The sequence below is a fragment of the Lepidochelys olivacea genome (assembly GCF_965140295.1).
Source record: "Lepidochelys olivacea isolate rLepOli2 genome assembly, chromosome: 28".
NCBI lineage: Eukaryota > Metazoa > Chordata > Testudines > Cheloniidae > Lepidochelys > Lepidochelys olivacea.
Genome location: NC_140438.1, coordinates 646,149 through 665,356, shown reverse-complemented (window position 1 = coordinate 665,356; position 19,208 = coordinate 646,149). Strand labels below are relative to the sequence as shown.

General features: G+C 73.2%; 1 protein-coding gene across 1 annotated transcript in view; it reads right to left on the bottom strand.

Moving 5' to 3' along the window:
* Nucleotides 1–9,304: 9,304 nt before the first annotated feature.
* Nucleotides 9,305–19,208, bottom strand: part of ACHE (acetylcholinesterase (Yt blood group)) — a 38,983-nt gene continuing 29,079 nt past the window's right edge. Inside the window, exon 5 of the mRNA XM_084616568.1 lies at nucleotides 9,305–9,576. Coding sequence (XP_084472694.1) covers nucleotides 9,510–9,576 — 67 coding nt within the window. The 3' untranslated portion in view covers nucleotides 9,305–9,509. The remainder of the gene's footprint in view (nucleotides 9,577–19,208) is intronic.

Here is a 19,208-nt window from a genome sequence, read left to right as displayed (position 1 = left end):
CCCGGGTGTGTCTGGTAATTGTCAGGGAGGCACTGGGGTGAGCGGGGGGGGCCTCCCAAAGAGATGTGTTGGGGGGGTGCAGTGGGGAGCAGCCAGACCCCAAAGGCAGATGGCCCCAGGTCCCCGGAGGGGACAGCGGCTGTGGGACCGGGTTCCCTTCCCTGGCAGGCGACGGGGTTATTTTTGGGGGCCCGGGTACCCCTGTCCAGGGGCTGGGTTATTTGGGGGGCTGGGTTATTTGGAAGGCCAAGTTCCCCTCTCTGGTGGGGGACTGGGTTATTTTGGGGGGCTGGGTACCCCTGTCCGGGGGCTGGGTTATTTGGGGGGCTGGGTTTGCCTCTCTGGTGGGGGACTGGGTTATTTTGGGGGGCTGGGGGGGAGGGCTGGGTGCCCCTGTCCAGGGGCTGGGTTCCCCTCTCTGGTGGGGGACTGGGTTATTTTGGGGGCCTGGGTACCCCTGTCCAGGGGCTGGGTTAATTGGGGGGCCGGGTTCCCCTCTCTGTGTTTGGCTGAGCACGGGGGGGCTGCTTCCCTCCAGGAGCCAGGTCTCTGAGCCGCAGCCGGGCTGGACCCCCGGAGTGAGGGGCTGCGCCCCAGTGTTGCCACAGGCCCTGGGGGGGCCACCTTGGGGCACCAGCCCCCACCATGGCCCCGCTCTGCCTCCAGGGCCCAAGCCCGAGGCCAGAGACCCGCCAGGTTGGGCCCTGTGGCCGTGAGCCCCCCACTCAGCCCTGGCACCCCCCCACCCCGATTCCTCAGCGCCGGCCACTCCCCCGGACCCCCTTTATCCCCTGCCGCTCCTCACCCGGCCCGGTGCTCTCCAGCCGGGCCTCGGGGGCGGGGCTCAGTTCTTGGCTCCTGTCCTGTGCCACCCCCCACTTGGAGAAACTGAGGCACCGGGCGGAGTGGTACAAATCCCACCAGCTTTGTCATGGGAGTGGGTTTGGGGGGCTGGCGTGGGAGAGCCTGGGCAGCTGGCGGGGACCCCAACCCTGGGGAGCAGGCTCGGTTGGGGTAAAGTGAGTCAAGGGAGACCCCTCCAAGGCTCCCCAGAGCTGTGGGCCTAGGCGAGGAGGGTGGAGGGATCCCGCAGCGGGGACCTGTCTACTAGGGGAGCTGACCGCTGGGGGCCCTCGGAGAGACATGAGGGGCCCTTGGCGAAAGCCCAGCACAGTCGTGGGGGTGCTGCCGGTAGAGACCCCATAAAGCCAGGCCAGGGCGCGCCCTCCCTGGCATGCAGCACTGGCCGCCCCGCCCCAGAGCTGGCCGCATCTCAGCGCTGGGCAAGGGGTCCCCGTGTCACCCCAGAGGTGGCCGTGTCTCCGCGCCGGGCGAGGGGTCCCCGTGTCACCAGCTGCCCCGCCCCAGAGCTGGCCGCATCTCCACGCCAGGCGAGGGGTCCCTGTGTCACCGGCTGCCCCGCCCCAGAGCTGGCCGCATCTCAGCGCCGGGCAAGGGGTCCCCGTGTCACCCCAGAGGTGGGCGTGTCTGGGCGCCGGGCGAGGGGTCCCCGGGTCACCCCCGAGGTGGGCGCGTCGGGGCGCCGGGCGAGGGGTCCCCGGGTCACCCCAGAGGTGGGCGCGTCTGGGCGCCGGGCGAGGGGTCCCCGGGTCACCCCCGAGGTGGCTGCGTCGGGGCGCCGGGCGAGGGGTCCCCGGGTCACCCCCGAGGTGGCTGCGTCGGGGCGCCGGGCGAGGGGTCCCCGGGTCACCCCCGAGGTGGGCGCGTCTGGGCGCCGGGCGAGGGGTCCCCGGGTCACCCCCGAGGTGGCTGCGTCGGGGCGCCGGGCGAGGGGTCCCCGGGTCACCCCCGAGGTGGGCGCGTCGGGGCGCCGGGCGAGGGGTCCCCGGGTCACCCCCGAGGTGGGCGCGTCGGGGCGCCGGGCGAGGGGTCCCCGGGTCACCCCAGAGGTGGCTGCGTCTGGGCGCCGGGCGAGGGGTCCCCGGGTCACCCCAGAGGTGGGCGCGTCTGGGCGCCGGGCGAGGGGTCCCCGTGTCACCAGCTGCCCCGCCCCAGAGCTGGCCGCATCTCCACGCCAGGCGAGGGGTCCCTGTGTCACCGGCTGCCCCGCCCCAGAGCTGGCCGCATCTCAGCGCCGGGCCCGTGTCACCCCAGAGGTGGGCGTGTCTGGGCGCCGGGCGAGGGGTCCCCGGGTCACCCCCGAGGTGGCTGCGTCTGGGCGCCGGGCGAGGGGTCCCCGGGTCACCCCAGAGGTGGGCGCGTCTGGGCGCCGGGCGAGGGGTCCCCGGGTCACCCCCGAGGTGGCTGCGTCTGGGCGCCGGGCGAGGGGTCCCCGGGTCACCCCCGAGGTGGGCGCGTCTGGGCGCCGGGCGAGGGGTCCCCGGGTCACCCCCGAGGTGGGCGCGTCGGGGCGCCGGGCGAGGGGTCCCCGGGTCACCCCCGAGGTGGGCGCGTCGGGGCGCCGGGCGAGGGGTCCCCGGGTCACCCCAGAGGTGGCTGCGTCGGGGCGCCGGGCGAGGGGTCCCCGGGTCACCCCAGAGGTGGGCGCGTCTGGGCGCCGGGCGAGGGGTCCCCGGGTCACCCCCGAGGTGGGCGCGTCTGGGCGCCGGGCGAGGGGTCCCCGGGTCACCCCAGAGGTGGGCGCGTCTGGGCGCCGGGCGAGGGGTCCCCGGGTCACCCCAGAGGTGGGCGCGTCTGGGCGCCGGGCGAGGGGTCCCCGGGTCACCCCAGAGGTGGCTGCGTCTGGGCGCCGGGCGAGGGGTCCCCGGGTCCCCGGCCGCCCCGCCCCAGAGGTGGCCGCGCATCTCGCAGGCCGCAGTCGCACGCAGGCTCCTGTCGCTTGGCCCCCCAGGCCCCGGCCCCGGCCGCGCGTGGCCCGGCCCCGCTGGGGCAGCACAAGGAAATACTGGCCGGCCAGCGGGACGCTGCCAATATTTCTGTGCTGCTGGAGCGGGACGGGCAGGGCCAGGCCCGACGCCGGGGTAGATGGGCTGGGGGCGGCGTGGTCGCTCCGTGGCCGCGGTCCCGGCCCGCGCGGTAACACCACAAAATGGTTTGTGCGTCCAGACCCTCAGACAAACCATGATGTGCTGCTGGGGCGAAGGCCGGGGGTGGGTAGGTGGGGGGGGGCGTCCAGGCCTGCGGGGGGGGGCAGGCGGGGGGGAGTCGTCTGCCCAGCCACGGGACAGGACCGGGGTGGGGGGGGTCCTGCAGCAGATAAACACAACCGATTCGGGGGAGGGTTGCGGGGGGGGGAATCCGGAGTCAGACCAGGTTTAATTGGGGGGGGGGTTGTCTACCATATAAGGGGAGCTGGGGTGGGGGCGACTGGTAGAATGGGGGGGAGCCCTTCATGTGGGTGCCCCAGCTGGGTACATGTGTGGGGGGGGTGTTGCTGCTGGATCTCCGCCCCCCCCCCCCCCCGGCCAATCCCACCCAGCCCAAAATGGAGCCGGGCCCCAGTCAGAAAATGGAAGCCTTTTGTTTCCCAGCAGCCTCTGGGGCAGCAGCTGGCTCTTAACATCCCCCCCGCCGCCCGCTGCCCCCCACCAGGAAAAAAAAAACAGTCCGAAGGGTTAATTTCGTCACCCTCCCCAATGAAACCAGCCCCGAATACAACCCCCCGCCCCCCACCCCGGCCTCGTCCCCTCACCCCCTGTGCTGCGTGGGGTCCCCCCCCGAAAACAAGGACAGAAACTCCCCCCCCCCGGCCCCCGCTGCAAGCTGGGGAGATTTGTGGGGTTTAACGGCTGAGAACGAGGAGGGGGGGGTTGAGCCCCACAACGGGTCCCCCCCAAACCTCTCCCTGCCTCAGTAGGTCAATTTGTCCCCCCAAATCGCCACCCCCTCACCGCCCGCCCCTCCCCAGCTGGTATAAAATCATGGGGGCTCAGATGCCCCCCCCGACATGCACGCCCCCCCTCCCCCACGACTGGCTCACAGCCCAGCCCACTGGTTCTGGGGTGTGTCCGTGTGTGTGGGGCGGGGGGCAGCGACCCACAACGACTTGCGGCTCCCTGCCCTTCCCCACACCGACCCCCCAAACCCGGGGCACCAGCGAGCCCCCCCATCCACCCAGCGACACCCCTCCAACCTCAGCACACACGCCGGACCGACTGCCCCCGCGTACCCCCATTCAAAAACAACACACACAGAGCCCCCCCCCACACACATACCCCCGGCTCATTCACCCCCCAGGCCCAGCACCTCCCGGATCAGAGCCCCAAAGCGACGCCAAGATTTCGGGGAGCCAGCTGGGCCGGTGATGGGGGGGGGGCGCAGTCCAGTGTAAATCTGTGGGCATTTAGGCAGCGAGCCCCCCACTTCCCAATCTGCCCCCCGGGTGCAGGCCAGGCCGGAGCTGCCGCGCCCTGGGGCAGCCCGGGGGGTGCCGTGGGGGTGACGCAGGCAGAAATGGCGAATTGGGACAAAGCCACGGCCCTCCCCCCGCCCCGTGCACCCCGGATTTTCGTTCCCGAGCTTTTTTTGGGGGGGGGCGTCTCTCATTTAACCTCCTGCCTCCGAAATCCGGGGGGGGAGGGGGGGTTTGAAGGAGTTGTTCTAGACAGGGACCAAATCGCAGCCCCCCCCCCCGCGCTGGCGGGTTTTCGGGGTGCCGCGGACATTGCAGGGGGAGGCCGGGCAGGATCCCAGGCCAATTCGGGGCTCCCGGTTCTGGAGGGGGCGGTTTCCCCGAATGATGGTGATTTTCCAGTCGCGATTCGGGGTGAGGCCGATTCCGGGGCCTCTCAGGATCCCCCCCGGCCGACCTCTGCCTTCTCCCGGGCCCTTTTGGGGGGCGCCGATCCTAGGGGGTCCGGGGTCCCAGCTCCGGGCGGTTTCCCGGGGCACGATTCTGGGTTTTCGCCGTCGTTTTGGGGGGCCGATCCTCCGTCTTTTCCACCCGTTGGCGTTACGACGCCTCCGCCCCCCCCGGCGCTTTGTTCGGCTCCCGTTCGCCCCCCAGAAAATAATCGGGGGGGGGGTGTTTCGTTGCTGACGAGTTTCCCCATGGCTGGATTTTTTTCTCTCTTTTTTTTTTCCCTCCCTCCTTGCACATAAAAAAAAACCCCCCCAAAACCGCCCAAAGCCCGAGTGAGCGACGCAGCCGGACGCTCACTGGCTCACACCCTGCGTGCAAAGCGGGACGTTCCCCCGGCTGGGTCGGTGCCCGGCGGGGGACCCCCAGCCCCCCGCCGCCCCCTGCCCCCCCACTTACCTGCCGCCAGGCCGGGGCCCGACTTTTGTGCCAGCTCCTTCCTGACCCCTGAGAAATATTCGGGGAGCTGGGGGGAGTGGGGGGGTCGCCCGCCGGGCGCCCCGGGACAAAGAAATCCAACGCAAAAAAAGATCGGTATCCGTCCGGGGGGTGGGGGGGGAGGAATCCAGCCCCCCCGCCAGGTCCTGCCCCAGCCTGGGTGCCATGGGGCAGGTCCCTTTCCCAAAGCCGCCCCCCGGCAGGCCGGCACCCCTGCTCGGTCGAGGGGGGATCGCGGCCCCCCGCCTGGAAAAGGGGCGCCCCCCCCCCGAGCCGCAAGCCCGTTCGGTGCAATTGTGGCGAGGGAGGGGAAAGAAACCCCGAGCCCGGGTGAGCAGTGACGGCTCGGTCTTTTTCCCCCTGTACAACTTTCTACACTTGAATAAACCCCCTTGGGCGGGCGGGAAAAATCCGCCAAAATTCCCGGGCGCGGCCCCGGCCCCCCCCTGGGCGTGGGTGAAGTTTGGGGGCGATCGGCCCGGCGGGGCGCCGGGGAAAAATTCCCCTTTCCAGGGCTCGGCCCGCGCGAACGCGAACGTCCCCAGCTTGTCTTTGTCCCCGTGCCAACTCGGAGCCACTTGGCAGGCTCGGGCGCTTCGCAAGCGGCCAGTGTGTCTCCCCCGCCCCACGGGGCCCCCCCGGCGCGCGGCCGCCGGCCCCCCCTGCTGCCCCGGGGGGTGCCCCTGCCCCCCACGCCCTGGGAGCCCCGGGGGGCCGGGGGGGGGGAAGGGTCTGGTTTGTGCTGTTCACACTCGGGCTCCGCGCATCCACTGCAGGCTCGAATCTGCTGGTGCCGACCCACAGCCGGATTTACCCCGGGCCCGGCGCGTGCCCCCCCCCCCCGCCGTGGGGATGGGGACCCCCCCATCTCCCGCTGCGCTCAGCTCCTGCTGGGGGGCCGTGCCGATGGGGAGGGGGAGCTAAGGGCGACCCTCCCCCCCCTGCAGGAAATCAGAGGCCAGCCCCTTCCCCACCCCCCGGGAACAGAGCCGGGGCCCCCCAGTCTCCATGGGACAGGGCTGGGGAGCAGCTGGCTGGGCAAGGGCCGATTGAGGAGGTTGGGGGGGCGTCCCCCCACCCCCTCCCCGGAGCAGGATCTTGGGGGCAGTTGGGGGGTTACCGGTAAATGGGTTTGTGAGATTAAAGGGGACATTATGTGGGGGGAGGGCATGGAGAGAACCCAGGAGTCCTGGCTCCCAGCCCGCCATGCTCTGACCCACCGGCCCCCACTCCCCTCCCAGAGTCGGGGAGAGAACCCAGGAGTCCTGGCTCCCAGCCCCCCCACCCTACCCAGAGCTGCGGAGAGAACCCAGGAGTCCTGACCCCCAGCCCCCCGTGCTCTGACCCTCCAGCCCCCCACTCCCCTCCCAGAGCCGGGGAGAGAACCCAGGAGTCCTGGCTCCCAGCCCCCCCTGCTCTGACCCTCCAGCCCCCCACTCCCCTCCCAGAGCCGGGGAGAGAACCCAGGAGTCCTGGCTCCCAGCCCCCCCACCCTACCCAGAGCTGCGGAGAGAACCCAGGAGTCCTGACCCCCAGCCCCCCGTGCTCTGACCCTCCAGCCCCCCACTCCCCTCCCAGAGCCGGGGAGAGAACCCAGGAGTCCTGGCTCCCAGCCCCCCCTGCTCTGACCCTCCAGCCCCCCACTCCCCTCCCAGAGCCGGGGAGAGAACCCAGGAGTCCTGGCTCCCAGCCCCCCCACCCTACCCAGAGCTGCGGAGAGAACCCAGGAGTCCTGACCCCCAGCCCCCCGTGCTCTGACCCTCCAGCCCCCCACTCCCCTCCCAGAGCCGGGGAGAGAACCCAGGAGTCCTGGCTCCCAGCCCCCCCACCCTACCCAGAGCTGCGGAGAGAACCCAGGAGTCCTGACCCCCAGCCCCCCGTGCTCTGACCCTCCAGCCCCCCACTCCCCTCCCAGAGCCGGGGAGAGAACCCAGGAGTCCTGGCTCCCAGCCCCCCCTGCTCTGACCCTCCAGCCCCCCACTCCCCTCCCAGAGCCGGGGAGAGAACCCAGGAGTCCGGGTTCCTCCCAGCTCTGTCCTAGTGGTGAGCACTGAACTGTCAATCAATTATCTTGAGTCTCCCAATCAGCAAAGGTCAAAGGGCAGCCGTAACCTGACCCCTCAATGACCTGCCCTGGGAGCCAACCTGCAGCCCCCCCAGCCCTGCCGGTGCCCCTCACTCCCGACCCGCAGCCCCTGCCCCCCAGCCCTGCCCCCCAGCTCTGCCGGTGCCCCTCACTCCCGACCCGCAGCCCCTGCCAGCCCAGCCCTGCCCCCCAGCTCTGCCGGTGCCCCTCACTCCCGACCCGCAGCCCCTGCCAGCCCAGCCCTGCCCCCCAGCCCTGCCGGTGCCCCTCACTCCCGACCCGCAGCCCCTGCCAGCCCAGCCCTGCCCCCCAGCTCTGCCGGTGCCCCTCACTCCCGACCCGCAGCCCCTGCCAGCCCAGCCCTGCCCCCCAGCTCTGCCGGTGCCCCTCACTCCCGACCCGCAGCCCCTGCCAGCCCAGCCCTGCCCCCCAGCCCTGCCGGTGCCCCTCATTCCCGACCCGCAGCCCCCTGCCCCCCAGCTCTGCCCCCCCAGCCCTGCCGGTGCCCCTCGCTCCCGACCCGCAGCCCCTGCCCCCCAGCTCTGCCCCCCCCAGCCCTGCCGGTGCCCCTCGCTCCCGACCCGCAGCCCCCTGCCAGCCCAGCCCTGCCCCCCAGCCCTGCCGGTGCCCCTCGCTCCCGACCCGCAGCCCCTGCCCCCCAGCTCTGCCCCCCCAGCCCTGCCGGTGCCCCTCGCTCCCGACCCGCAGCTCTGCCCCCCCAGCCCTGCCGGTGCCCCTCACTCCCGACCCGCAGCCCCTCCCCCCAGCTCACCAGTGGATCCAAGCGTTTGCCCAAGGATGGATCCTGCCTGGGACCAGCATCACCTCCCTTCCAGGTAACCCGGCCCTGAGACCCCTGCCAGCCCAGCCCTGCCCCCCAGCCCTGCCGGTGCCCCCCACTCCCGACCCACAGCCCCCTGCTAGCCCAGTCCTGCCCCCCCCAGCCCTGCCGGTGCCCCCCACTCCCGACCCACAGCCCCCTGCTAGCCCAGCCCTGACCCCCCCAGCCCTGCCGGTGCCCCCCACTCCCGACCCACAGCCCCCTGCTAGCCCCCAGCCCTGCGCCCCCAGCCCTGCCGGTGCCCCTCACTCCCGACCCACAGCCCCCTGCTAGCTCAGCCCTGCCCCCCCAGCCCTGCCGGTGCCCCTCATTCCCGACCCGCAGCCCCTGCCAGCCCGTCCCTGCCCCCCAGCCCTGCCGGTGCCCCTCGCTCCCGACTCGCAGCCCCTGCCAGCCCGGCCCTGCGCCCCCAGCCCTGCCGGTGCCCCTCACTCCCGACCCACAGCCCCCTGCTAGCTCAGCCCTGCCCCCCCAGCCCTGCCGGTGCCCCTCATTCCCGACCCGCAGCCCCTGCCAGCCCGTCCCTGCCCCCCAGCCCTGCCGGTGCCCCTCGCTCCCGACTCGCAGCCCCTGCCAGCCCGGCCCTGGGCCCATTTTCTGCTTCTGGGGCTCCTGGTTCTGCCCCCGACCTCGTGGGGGTCCTCGGGGGAGTCCCTGCGGCCCTGGGGTCGCCCAGCCTGCGTCTGTCTATCGGGGTGGGAGCTTGTGAGAGTCAGGAGGGCGTTGCCCTGGGTCCATGCAGCGCCTGGCGCAGTGGGGGGGGCTGATCTCAGTTGGGGGGGGTGTCCGTGCAGCGCCTGGTGGGGAGACCCCCGGGGTAATTCAGCTGCCCAGCGCCCAGAAACGGGGTCTGGGATAAGCCCCTGGTGGGGGGAGGGGGGCAGGTCCCAAGAGCGACATGAGTTTGATGGGCCTCGACACCCCCCCTGCCCCAAAGGCCAAACAGGGGGAGTGGGCACCTGGGGGGGGTCTGTGGGGTGCCGGGGGGGCTCCAGAACCCCATGGAGGATTTGGGGGGGCTGCCCCCCCCGTACAGAAGGACAAGAGGTGACAAGTCAGCTCCTGCTTTATTCACCCTTTAAAAACAGTCGCTTAGCGGCAGGGGCGGGGGGCAGGGGCAAAGGGGGGCTCCCCCCCCAAGGAAATCGACCTCTATTGCAGGCCGGTAAGGCAACAACCAGCCCCCCAGACAACACGGGACTGGGGGACCCCCCTGCAAAAATGGGGATCAACCCCCCCATCCCAGCTGTGCCCCCCATGCACGGTCCCTGATGCTGAGCACACCCCAATTCCTTCTGGCTCCTCGGGGTCCCAGCTGGGGGACGCCTCCAAATATCCCACTTCAGCGCGGGCAGGGGCCCGGGTCACAGGCCGGGCGGGGGCTGAGCGGCTGTGGGGGGGCTCCCGGGCAAGGGGCTGCCCTTGGTGAGGCTGTGGGGAGAAGAAGCGAGAGTTAGAGGGGATCTGAGCCCCCATATGCCCCCCCCGGAACAGAACCACCCAGAACTGGGGACCCCCAGAGCGTCCTGGACCCCAAACTGCCCCCATAGAGACCCCCGCAAACATCTCTGAACCTACAAACTGCCTCCCCACCGACCCCCAGGATCCACCCCCCCGTAACGTGTGGGGCCGCGGGGCACCGGGCTACAAACAGCTGTTTGGGGGGGCGAGTCGACCTCCAGGCCTCTTGCAAAGGGGGGGTTCAGGGGAACGGGGGTGGGGCTATTTACGGCTGGGACAGACGCTTGCCCTGCGGGAGGGGGACAAACGGACAGGCCTGGCTATATACGGGGGGGGCAGAAAAAGGGGGACCCCCCCGGACCCCGAGAACCTGCCTCACCCCCACCTACCTGGGGAAGCGCCGGGTGAGGATCTGGGGGTCCCGGCCGAGCCAGGGGGGCCCAGGGGCAGTAACAGGGTACAGTCAGAGGTCTCCTGCCCCCCAACCCCCCACCTGCTGTCCCCGCCCCCCACAGAGCCCTGTCCCACCCACCGACTCTGCAGGCGGGGGGGGGGGGTGAACCTGCCCCCCAGCCTCCCCTCTGCCCCCCAACTGAGCTTTGGGGGGGTTGGTGGACTTGTCCCCGGGCTCCTCCCCCCGGCATGGGGGGCAGCCCCGCCCCCTGGCGCCCCCTGGCGCCCCCTTCCCGGCCCCCCAAATACCGGGATCCAGCCGCGGCCCGCGAGCTGCAAATCGGGGCCGGATGGGAGCCCCCTGGCGGCCACTAGCGGAACTGCACCATCCCACCACACGTGCCCCCCACGCCGACCCACAGCCCCCTGCCAGCCCCCAGCCCTGTCCCCCCCAGCCCTGCCGGTGCCCCCCACGCCCGACCCACAGCCCCCCCCCATCTCTGCCGGTGCCCCCCACGCCCGACCCACAGCCCCCCCCATCTCTGCCGGTGCCCCCCACGCCCGACCCACAGCCCCCTGCTAGCCCAGCCCTGCCCCCCCCCAGCCCTGCCGGTGCCCCCCACGCCCGACCCACAGCCCCCCCACAGCCCTGCCGGTGCCCCCCACTCCCGACCCACAGCCTCCTGCTAGCCCCCAGCCCTGCCCCCCCCAGCCCTGCCGGTGCCCCCCACTCCCGACCCACAGCCCCCTGCTAGCCCCCAGCCCTGCCGGTGCCCCCCACTCCCGACCCACAGCCCCCTGCCAGCCCAGCCCTGCCCCCCCATCTGCCGGTTCCCCCCACGCCCGACCCACAGCCCCCTGCCAGCCCAGCCCTGCCCCCCCATCTGCCGGTGCCCCCCACTCCCGACCCACATCCCCCTGCTAGCCCAGCCCTGCCCCCCCCGTCTGCCGGTGCCCCCCACTCCCGACCCTCAGCCCCCTGCTAGCCCCCAGCCCTGCCCCTCCAGCCCTGCCCGTGCCCCCCACTCCCGACCCACAGCCCCCTGCTAGCCCAGCCCTGCCCCCCCCATCTGCCGGTGCCCCCCACTCCCGACCCACAGCTCCCTGCTAGCGCAGCCCTGCCCCCCCCAGCCCTGCCGGTGCCCCCCACGCCCGACCCACAGCCCCCCCCCATCTCTGCCGGTGCCCCCCACGCCCGACCCACAGCCCCCTGCTAGCCCAGCCCTGCCCCCCCCCAGCCCTGCCGGTGCCCCCCACGCCCGACCCACAGCCCCCCCACAGCCCTGCCGGTGCCCCCCACTCCCGACCCTCAGCCCCCTGCTAGCCCCCAGCCCTGCCGGTGCCCCCCACGCCCGACCCACAGCCCCCCCCCAGCCCTGCCGGTGCCCCCCACTCCCGACCCACAGCCCCCTGCTAGCCCCCAGCCCTGCCCTTGCCCCCCACTCCTGACCCACAGCCCCCTGCTAGCCCAGCCCTGCCCCCCCACAGCCCTGCCGGTGCCCCCCACTCCCGACCCACAGCCCCTGCTAGCCCAGCCCTGCCCCCCCCGCCCTGCCGGTGCCCCCCACTTCCGACCCACAGCCCCCTGCTAGCCCAGCCCTGCCCCCCCCAGCCCTGCCGGTGCCCCCCACTCCCGACCCACAGCCCCTGCTAGCCCAGCCCTGCCCCCCCGTCTGCCGGTGCCCCCCACTCCCGACCCTCAGCCCCCTGCTAGCCCAGCCCTGCCCCCCCCAGCCCTGCCGGTGCCCCCCACGCCCGACCCACAGCCCCCCCACAGCCCTGCCGGTGCCCCCCACTCCCGACCCTCAGCCCCCTGCTAGCCCCCAGCCCTGCCCCCCCCCAGCCCTGCCGGTGCCCCCCACGTCCGACCCACAGCCCCCCCCATCTCTGCCGGTGCCCCCCACGCCCGACCCACAGCCCCCTGCTAGCCCAGCCCTGCCCCCCCCAGCCCTGCTGGTGCCCCCCACGCCCGACCCACAGCCCCCCCACAGCCCTGCCGGTGCCCCCCACTCCCGACCCACAGCCCCCTGCTAGCCCCCAGCCCTGCCCCCCCCAGCCCTGCCGGTGCCCCCCACGCCCGACCCACAGCCCCCTGCCAGCCCAGCCCTGTCCCCCCCAGCCCTGCCGGTGCCCCCCACGCCCGACTCACAGCCCCCTCCCAGCCCTGCCGGTGCCCCCCACGCCCGACCCACAGCCCCCCCCATCTCTGCCGGTGCCCCCCACGCCCGACCCACAGCCCCCTGCCAGCCCAGCCCTGTCCCCCCCAGCCCTGCCGGTGCCCCCCACTCCCGACCCACAGCCCCTGCTAGCCCAGCCCTGCCCCCCCCCATCTGCTGGTGCCCCCCACGCCCGACCCACGGCCCCCTGCCAGCCCAGCCCTGCCCCCCCCGTCTGCCGGTGCCCCCCACTCCCGACCCACAGCCCCCTGCTAGCCCAGCCCTGCCCCCCCACAGCCCTGCCGGTGCCCCCCACTCCCGACCCACAGCCCCCTGCTAGCCCAGCCCTGCCCCGCCCATCTGCCGGTGCCCCCCACTCCCGACCCACAGCCCCTGCTAGCCCAGCCCTGCCCCCCCGTCTGCCGGTGCCCCCCCACTCCCGACCCACAGCCCCCTGCTAGCTCAGCCCTGCCCCCCCAGCCCTGCCGGTGCCCCCCACTCCCGACCCACAGCCCCCTGCTAGCCCAGCCCTGCCCCCCCGTCTGCCAGTGCCCCCCACTCCCGACCCACAGCCCCCTGCTCGCCCAGCCCTGCCCCCCATCCCTGCCGGTGCCCCCCACGCCCGACCCACGGCCCCCTGCTAGCCCAGCCCTGCCCCCCAGCCCTGCCGGTGCCCCCCACTCCCGACCCACAGCCCCCTGCCAGCCCAGCCCTGCCCCCCCAGCCCTGCCGGTGCCCCCCACGCCCGACCCACGGCCCCTGCTAGCCCAGCCCTGCCCCCCCCAGCCCTGCCGGTGCCCCCCACTCCCGACCCACAGCCCCCTGCTAGCCCAGCCCTGCCCCCCCCAGCCCTGCCGGTGCCCCCCACTCCCGACCCAAAGCCCCCTGCTAGCCCAGCCCTGCCCCCCCCAGCCCTGCCGGTACCCCCCACTCCCGACCCACAGCCCCCTGCTAGCCCAGCCCTGCCCCCCCATCTGCTGGTGCCCCCCCACTCCCGACCCACAGCCCCCTGCTAGCCCAGCCCTGCCCCCCCCGTCTGCCGGTGCCCCCCACTCCCGACCCACAGCCCCCTGCTAGCCCCCAGCCCTGCCCCCCCAGCCCTGCCGGTGCCCCCCACTCCCGACCCACAGCCCCCTGCCAGCCCAGCCCTGCCCCCCCATCTGCCGGTGCCCCCCACTCCCGACCCACATCCCCCTGCTAGCCCAGCCCTGCCCCCCCCGTCTGCCGGTGCCCCCCACTCCCGACCCTCAGCCCCCTGCTAGCCCCCAGCCCTGCCCCTCCAGCCCTGCCCGTGCCCCCCACTCCCGACCCACAGCCCCCTGCTAGCCCAGCCCTGCCCCCCACTCCCGACCCACAGCCCCCTGCTAGCCCAGCCCTGCCCCCCCGTCTGCCGGTGCCCCCCACTCCCGACCCACAGCTCCCTGCTAGCGCAGCCCTGCCCCCCCAGCCCTGCCGGTGCCCCCCACGCCCGACCCACAGCCCCCTGCTAGCGCAGCCCTGCCCCCCCAGCCCTGCCGGTGCCCCCCACTCCCGACCCACAGCCCCCTGCTAGCCCAGCCCTGCCCCCCCATCTGCTGGTGCCCCCCCACTCCCGACCCACAGCCCCCTGCTAGCCCAGCCCTGCCCCCCCCGTCTGCCGGTGCCCCCCACTCCCGACCCACAGCCCCCTGCTAGCCCCCAGCCCTGCCCCCCCAGCCCTGCCGGTGCCCCCCACTCCCGACCCACAGCCCCCTGCCAGCCCAGCCCTGCCCCCCCATCTGCCGGTGCCCCCACTCCCGACCCACATCCCCCTGCTAGCCCAGCCCTGCCCCCCCCGTCTGCCGGTGCCCCCCACTCCCGACCCTCAGCCCCCTGCTAGCCCCCAGCCCTGCCCCTCCAGCCCTGCCCGTGCCCCCCACTCCCGACCCACAGCCCCCTGCTAGCCCAGCCCTGCCCCCCACTCCCGACCCACAGCCCCCTGCTAGCCCAGCCCTGCCCCCCCGTCTGCCGGTGCCCCCCACTCCCGACCCACAGCTCCCTGCTAGCGCAGCCCTGCCCCCCCCAGCCCTGCCGGTGCCCCCCACTCCCGACCCACAGCCCCCTGCTAGCCCCCAGCCCTGCCCCCCCGTCTGCCGGTGCCCCCCACTCCCGACCCATAGCCCCCTGCTAGCCCAGCCCTGCCCCCCCCATCTGCCGGTGCCCCCCACACAAACCCACAGGTGCCTGCTAGCCCAGCCCTGCCCCCCCGTCTGCCGGTGCCCCCCACTCCCGACCCACAGCCCCCTGCTAGCCCAGTCCTGCCCCCCCAGCCCTGCCGGTGCCCCCCACTCCCGACCCACAGCCCCCTGCTAGCCCAGCCCTGACCCCCCCAGCCCTGCCGGTGCCCCCCACTCCCGACCCGCAGCCCCCTGCTAGCCCAGCCCTGCCCCCCCAGCCCTGCCGGCGCCCCTCACTCCCGACCCGCAGCCCCTGCTAGCCCAGCCCTGCCCCCCCCAGCCCTGCCGGTGCCCCTCACTCCCGACCCCCAGCCCCTGCTAGCCCAGCCCTGCCCCCCCAGCCCTGCCCGTGCCCCTCACTCCAGACCCACAGCCCCCTGCCAGCCCAGCCCTGCCCCCCCAGCCCTGCCCGTGCCCCTCACTCCAGACCCACAGCCCCCTGCCAGCCCAGCCCTGCCCCCCCAGCCCTGCCCGTGCCCCTCACTCCAGACCCACAGCCCCCTGCCAGCCCTGCCCTGGGCTCCCCTGACCCCGCAGCTATCAGGAATCAGGGCCTGTAGCAGCGGGACTCTCGGGGCCACTGGCCTGCGGGAGGGTGTATATTGGCCAGGCTGGCTGAGGTCAGTGCGGTTGGTGGTTCCTGCGGCGAGGGAAGCCGGTGCAGGGAGCTGCCGTGTTGTGGGGCTGGAAACAGAAGCCTGGAGGAACGTGGGGCCGAGGGCCCCCGGAGAGGCGCTTTCCTGGCCACGGGGAAGGCTCCCAGCCAGGGCGGGAGCAGGGCAGCTTCCTGTCGTGGCTTCTGTGCCCCGACCAGCCCAGCGGGTCCGCGGAGACGGGATTTCTCAAGTCTCACTCTGCAGGTCAGAGCAGGGCGAGTCCCCAGCAGTCTAGGGCCACTGACACACGGGCCGTCCCAGGGCAGCGTCCGTCTCCATCCGCGTCCAGCAGAGACACGGGCGGGAAGGGGCCGAACGAGCTGCCGAATGGGTGGTGGGTGGCTGGGGAAGGCCAGGCCGGACAAGCCCCGGGACTGAGGAGCAGCGCTGGGTTCACCGTTCGGCCTCAGGGACGCGGCTGGGAGAAGCTCGACTCCGTCCGTGCTCAGAGGTCGTGAATGGCGTGTGGTGCCTTCACCCTGCCAGGGGCCGCGGGGGCTGCAGGGGGCTGGGGGGCTGCAGGGAGCCGGGGGGCTGCAGGGAGCCATGGGGATGCCCAGTGGGGAGAGATGGGACCCAAACGCGGCTGCCTCCCCGGCCCCGAGCGAGGGTTGCCAGGTGGGGGGTGTTCGACCAGAACGCCTGGTCGAAAAGGGAGCCTGGAGGCTCTGGTTGGCTCTGCGCAGAGCCCCCTGGCTGCACCTCTGCCTAGGGGCTGGATGTGCCGGCTGATTTGGGGGGCAGCGCGGAGCCGGGGCAGGCAGGGAGCCTGGATTAGCCCCAGGGCCACGCTGTGCCACTGACTGGGAGCTGCCCGGATGGAGCCCCCACCCTGAACCTCCTGCCCCAGATCAGACCCCCTCCCACACCCTAACTTCCTTCCAGAGCCCACACACCAACCCCTGCCCTAGTCCAGAGAAAGCGACTGAGGGCGGGAAGCTGGAGCGGGTGGGGGTGGGGCCTCAGAGAAGGGGCGGGGTCTCAGAAAAGGGGGCGGGGCAAGGGCGTGAGGTTTTGCGCACTTAGAAAGTTGCCGACATCAAGGACGCGGCCCTCGATGTGACCAGGACGTCGGGGCACAAATTCCTGTTTGTTCCCCATGCCCCAGCGGGCCGGGAGCTGCGGTCCAGCGTCGCAGGGGGAGCGTGGTGGGAAATGTAGGGGCCTGAAAGGAGCCATGTTTTGCCACTGCCCATAGCGAGGAAATGGGGGCCCCGGACCTGCAGGGGAGTGGGGGAGAATTTAATTCCCAAATCCTCCCCGGTGCTCAGCAGGGGACCTGGCGCCGCCCTGAGGGCCACTGGGAAGGTCACCAGTGGATCCAAGCGTTTGCCCAAGGATGGATCCTGCCTGGGACCAGCATCGCCTCCCTTCCAGGTAACCCGGCCCTGAGACCCCTGCTAGCCCAGCCCTGCCCCCCCAGCCCTGCCAACGCCCCTCACTCCCGACCCGCAGCCCCCTGCTAGCCCAGCGCCCCCCGGCCCTGCCGGTACCCCTCACTCCCGACCCCCAGCCCCTGGCCCCCCAGCCCTGCTGGTGCCCCTCACTCCCGACCCGCAGCCCCTGCCCCCCAGCTCTGCCGGTGCCCCTCACTCCCGACCCGCAGCCCCTGCCCCCCCAGCTCTGCCCCCCCAGCCCTGCCGGTGCCCCTCACTCCCGACCCCCAGCCCCTGCCAGCCCAGCCCTGCCAGCCCAGCCCTGCCGGTGCCCCTCACTCCCGACCCGCAGCCCCTGCCAGCCCAGCCCTGCCGGTGCCCCTCACTCCCGACCCGCAGCCCCTGCCAGCCCAGCCCTGCCGGTGCCCCTCACTCCCGACCCCCAGCCCCTGCCCCCCAGCTCTGCCGGTGCCCCTCACTCCCGACCCGCAGCCCCTGCCCCCTCAGCTCTGCCCCCCCAGCCCTGCCGGTGCCCCTCACTCCCGACCCACAGCCCCTGCCAGCCCAGCCCTGCCGGTGCCCCTCACTCCCGACCCACAGCCCCTGCTCCCCCAGCCCTGCCAGCGCCCCTCACTCCCGACCCGCAGCCCCTGCCAGCCCAGCCCTGCCGGTGCCCCTCACTCCCGACCCGCAGCCCCTGCCAGCCCAGCCCTGCCGGTGCCCCTCACTCCCGACCCGCAGCCCCTGCCAGCCCAGCCCTGCCGGTGCCCCTCACTCCCGACCCCCAGCCCCTGCCCCCCAGCTCTGCCGGTGCCCCTCACTCCCGACCCGCAGCCCCTGCCCCCTCAGCTCTGCCCCCCCAGCCCTGCCGGTGCCCCTCACTCCCGACCCACAGCCCCTGCCAGCCCAGCCCTGCCGGTGCCCCTCACTCCCGACCCACAGCCCCTGCTCCCCCAGCCCTGCCAGCGCCCCTCACTCCCGACCCGCAGCCCCTGCCAGCCCAGCCCTGCCGGTGCCCCTCACTCCCGACCCACAGCCCCTGCCAGCCCAGCCCTGCCGGTGCCCCTCACTCCCGACCCACAGCCCCTGCCCCCCCAGCCCTGCCGGTGCCCCTCACTCCCGACCCACAGCCCCTGCTCCCCCAGCCCTGCCAGCGCCCCTCACTCCCGACCCGCAGCCCCTGCCAGCCCAGCCCTGCCGGTGCCCCTCACTCCCGACCCACAGCCCCTGCCCCCCCAGCCCTGCCAGCGCCCCTCACTCCCGACCCCCAGCCCCCCATGTCAAGGCAGAGTCTGTGTCTTTAAATCTTTTATTGGGCGGTTCACACACACAGGCCGGCCCGGAGGTGCACATTGGCCATGCAGGTTGAGGAGGGGAGGGGGCCTCCGAGCAGCCCCCCCACTTGTTGGTGCAGCTTCCCGCTGAGGCTTCGTGGGCTGCTGGGGGAGCCCTGACATGGGGCGCGGGTGGGATTGAGGGGAGGTGGGGCTGGGGTAGGACTTGGGGGACAGTCGGGGGAAGCAGCTGTAGGATTCAGCTAATATATATGGGGAGGGCTGGGGGGCTTCAGGAGGGAACACTGGGGGGTTGAAACGGTACTAGGGAAGTTTGGGGTCAGTGTGGGGAAGGGTTGGGGGCCTGGGAGTTGGGGGTCAGTGCAGGGACGGGTTGGGAGTTGGGGGTCAGTGTGGGGAGGGGTTGGGGGCTGGGAGTTGGGGGTCAGTGTGGGGGGTCAGTATGAAGAGAGGGGGCTGGGAGTTGGGGGACAGTGTGGGGAGGGGTTGGGGCTGGGAGTTGGGGGTCAGCATGGGGAGGGGATGGGGTTCAGTGTGAGATGGGGTTGGGGGCTGGGAGTTGGGGGTCAGTGTGGGGGGTCAGTATGAAGAGAGGGGGCTGGGAGTTGGGGGACAGTGTGGGGAGGGGTTGGGGCTGGGAGTTGGGGGTCAGCATGGGGAGGGGATGGGGTTCAGTGTGGGATGGGGTTGGGGGCTGGGAGTTGGGGTTCTGTGTGGGGAGGGGTTGGGGGATGGGAGTTGGGGGTCAGTGTGGGGAGGGGTTGGGGCTGGGAGTTGGACAGCGTGGGGAGGGGTTGGGGGTCAGTATGGAGAGGGGTTGGGGCTGGGAGTTGGGGGTCAGTGTGGGGAGGGGTTGGGGCTGGGAGTTGGACAGCGTGGGGAGGGGTTGGGGGTCTGTGTGGGGAGGGGTTGGGGGATGGGAGTTGGGGGACAGCGTGGGGAGGGGTTGGGGGTCGGGGTGGGGGGCAGCGCGGGGCTCACGGGCAGCGACTCGGGGTGCCACGTACACAATATAGATATTTGTCTATTTCTCACACATCTCTGACGTGACCCTTATATACAGATATGGGGGGGGGGGGGTGACACACACACACACACACCCCGTGGGCTGGGGGGGGTGGGGTCTCAGATTGCACAGCCCGGTTAAACCCCCCTTTCCCCGTGGCCGGGGGTCCGGGCGGGGGGCGGAGGGGGGCTGGGGAGGAGCCTGGGGGAGGGGTGTGGGGTTGACAGGGGGCCGCCCCCTCACTGCTCGGAGCAGCGGCGGGGGGCTGAGGCGGGGGGGGTTGGTGGGGGGCCGTTGGGGGGCCGCCCCCTCACCGCTCGGAGCAGCGGCGGGGGGCTGAGGCGGGGGGGGTTGGTGGGGGGCCGTCGGGGGGCCGCCCCCTCACCGCTCGGAGCAGCGGCGGGGGGCTGAGGCGGGGGGGGTTGGTGGGGGGCCGTCGGGGGGCCGCCCCCTCACCGCTCGGAGCAGCGGCGGGGGGCTGAGGCGGGGGGGGTTGGTGGGGGGCCGTCGGGGGGCCGCCCCCTC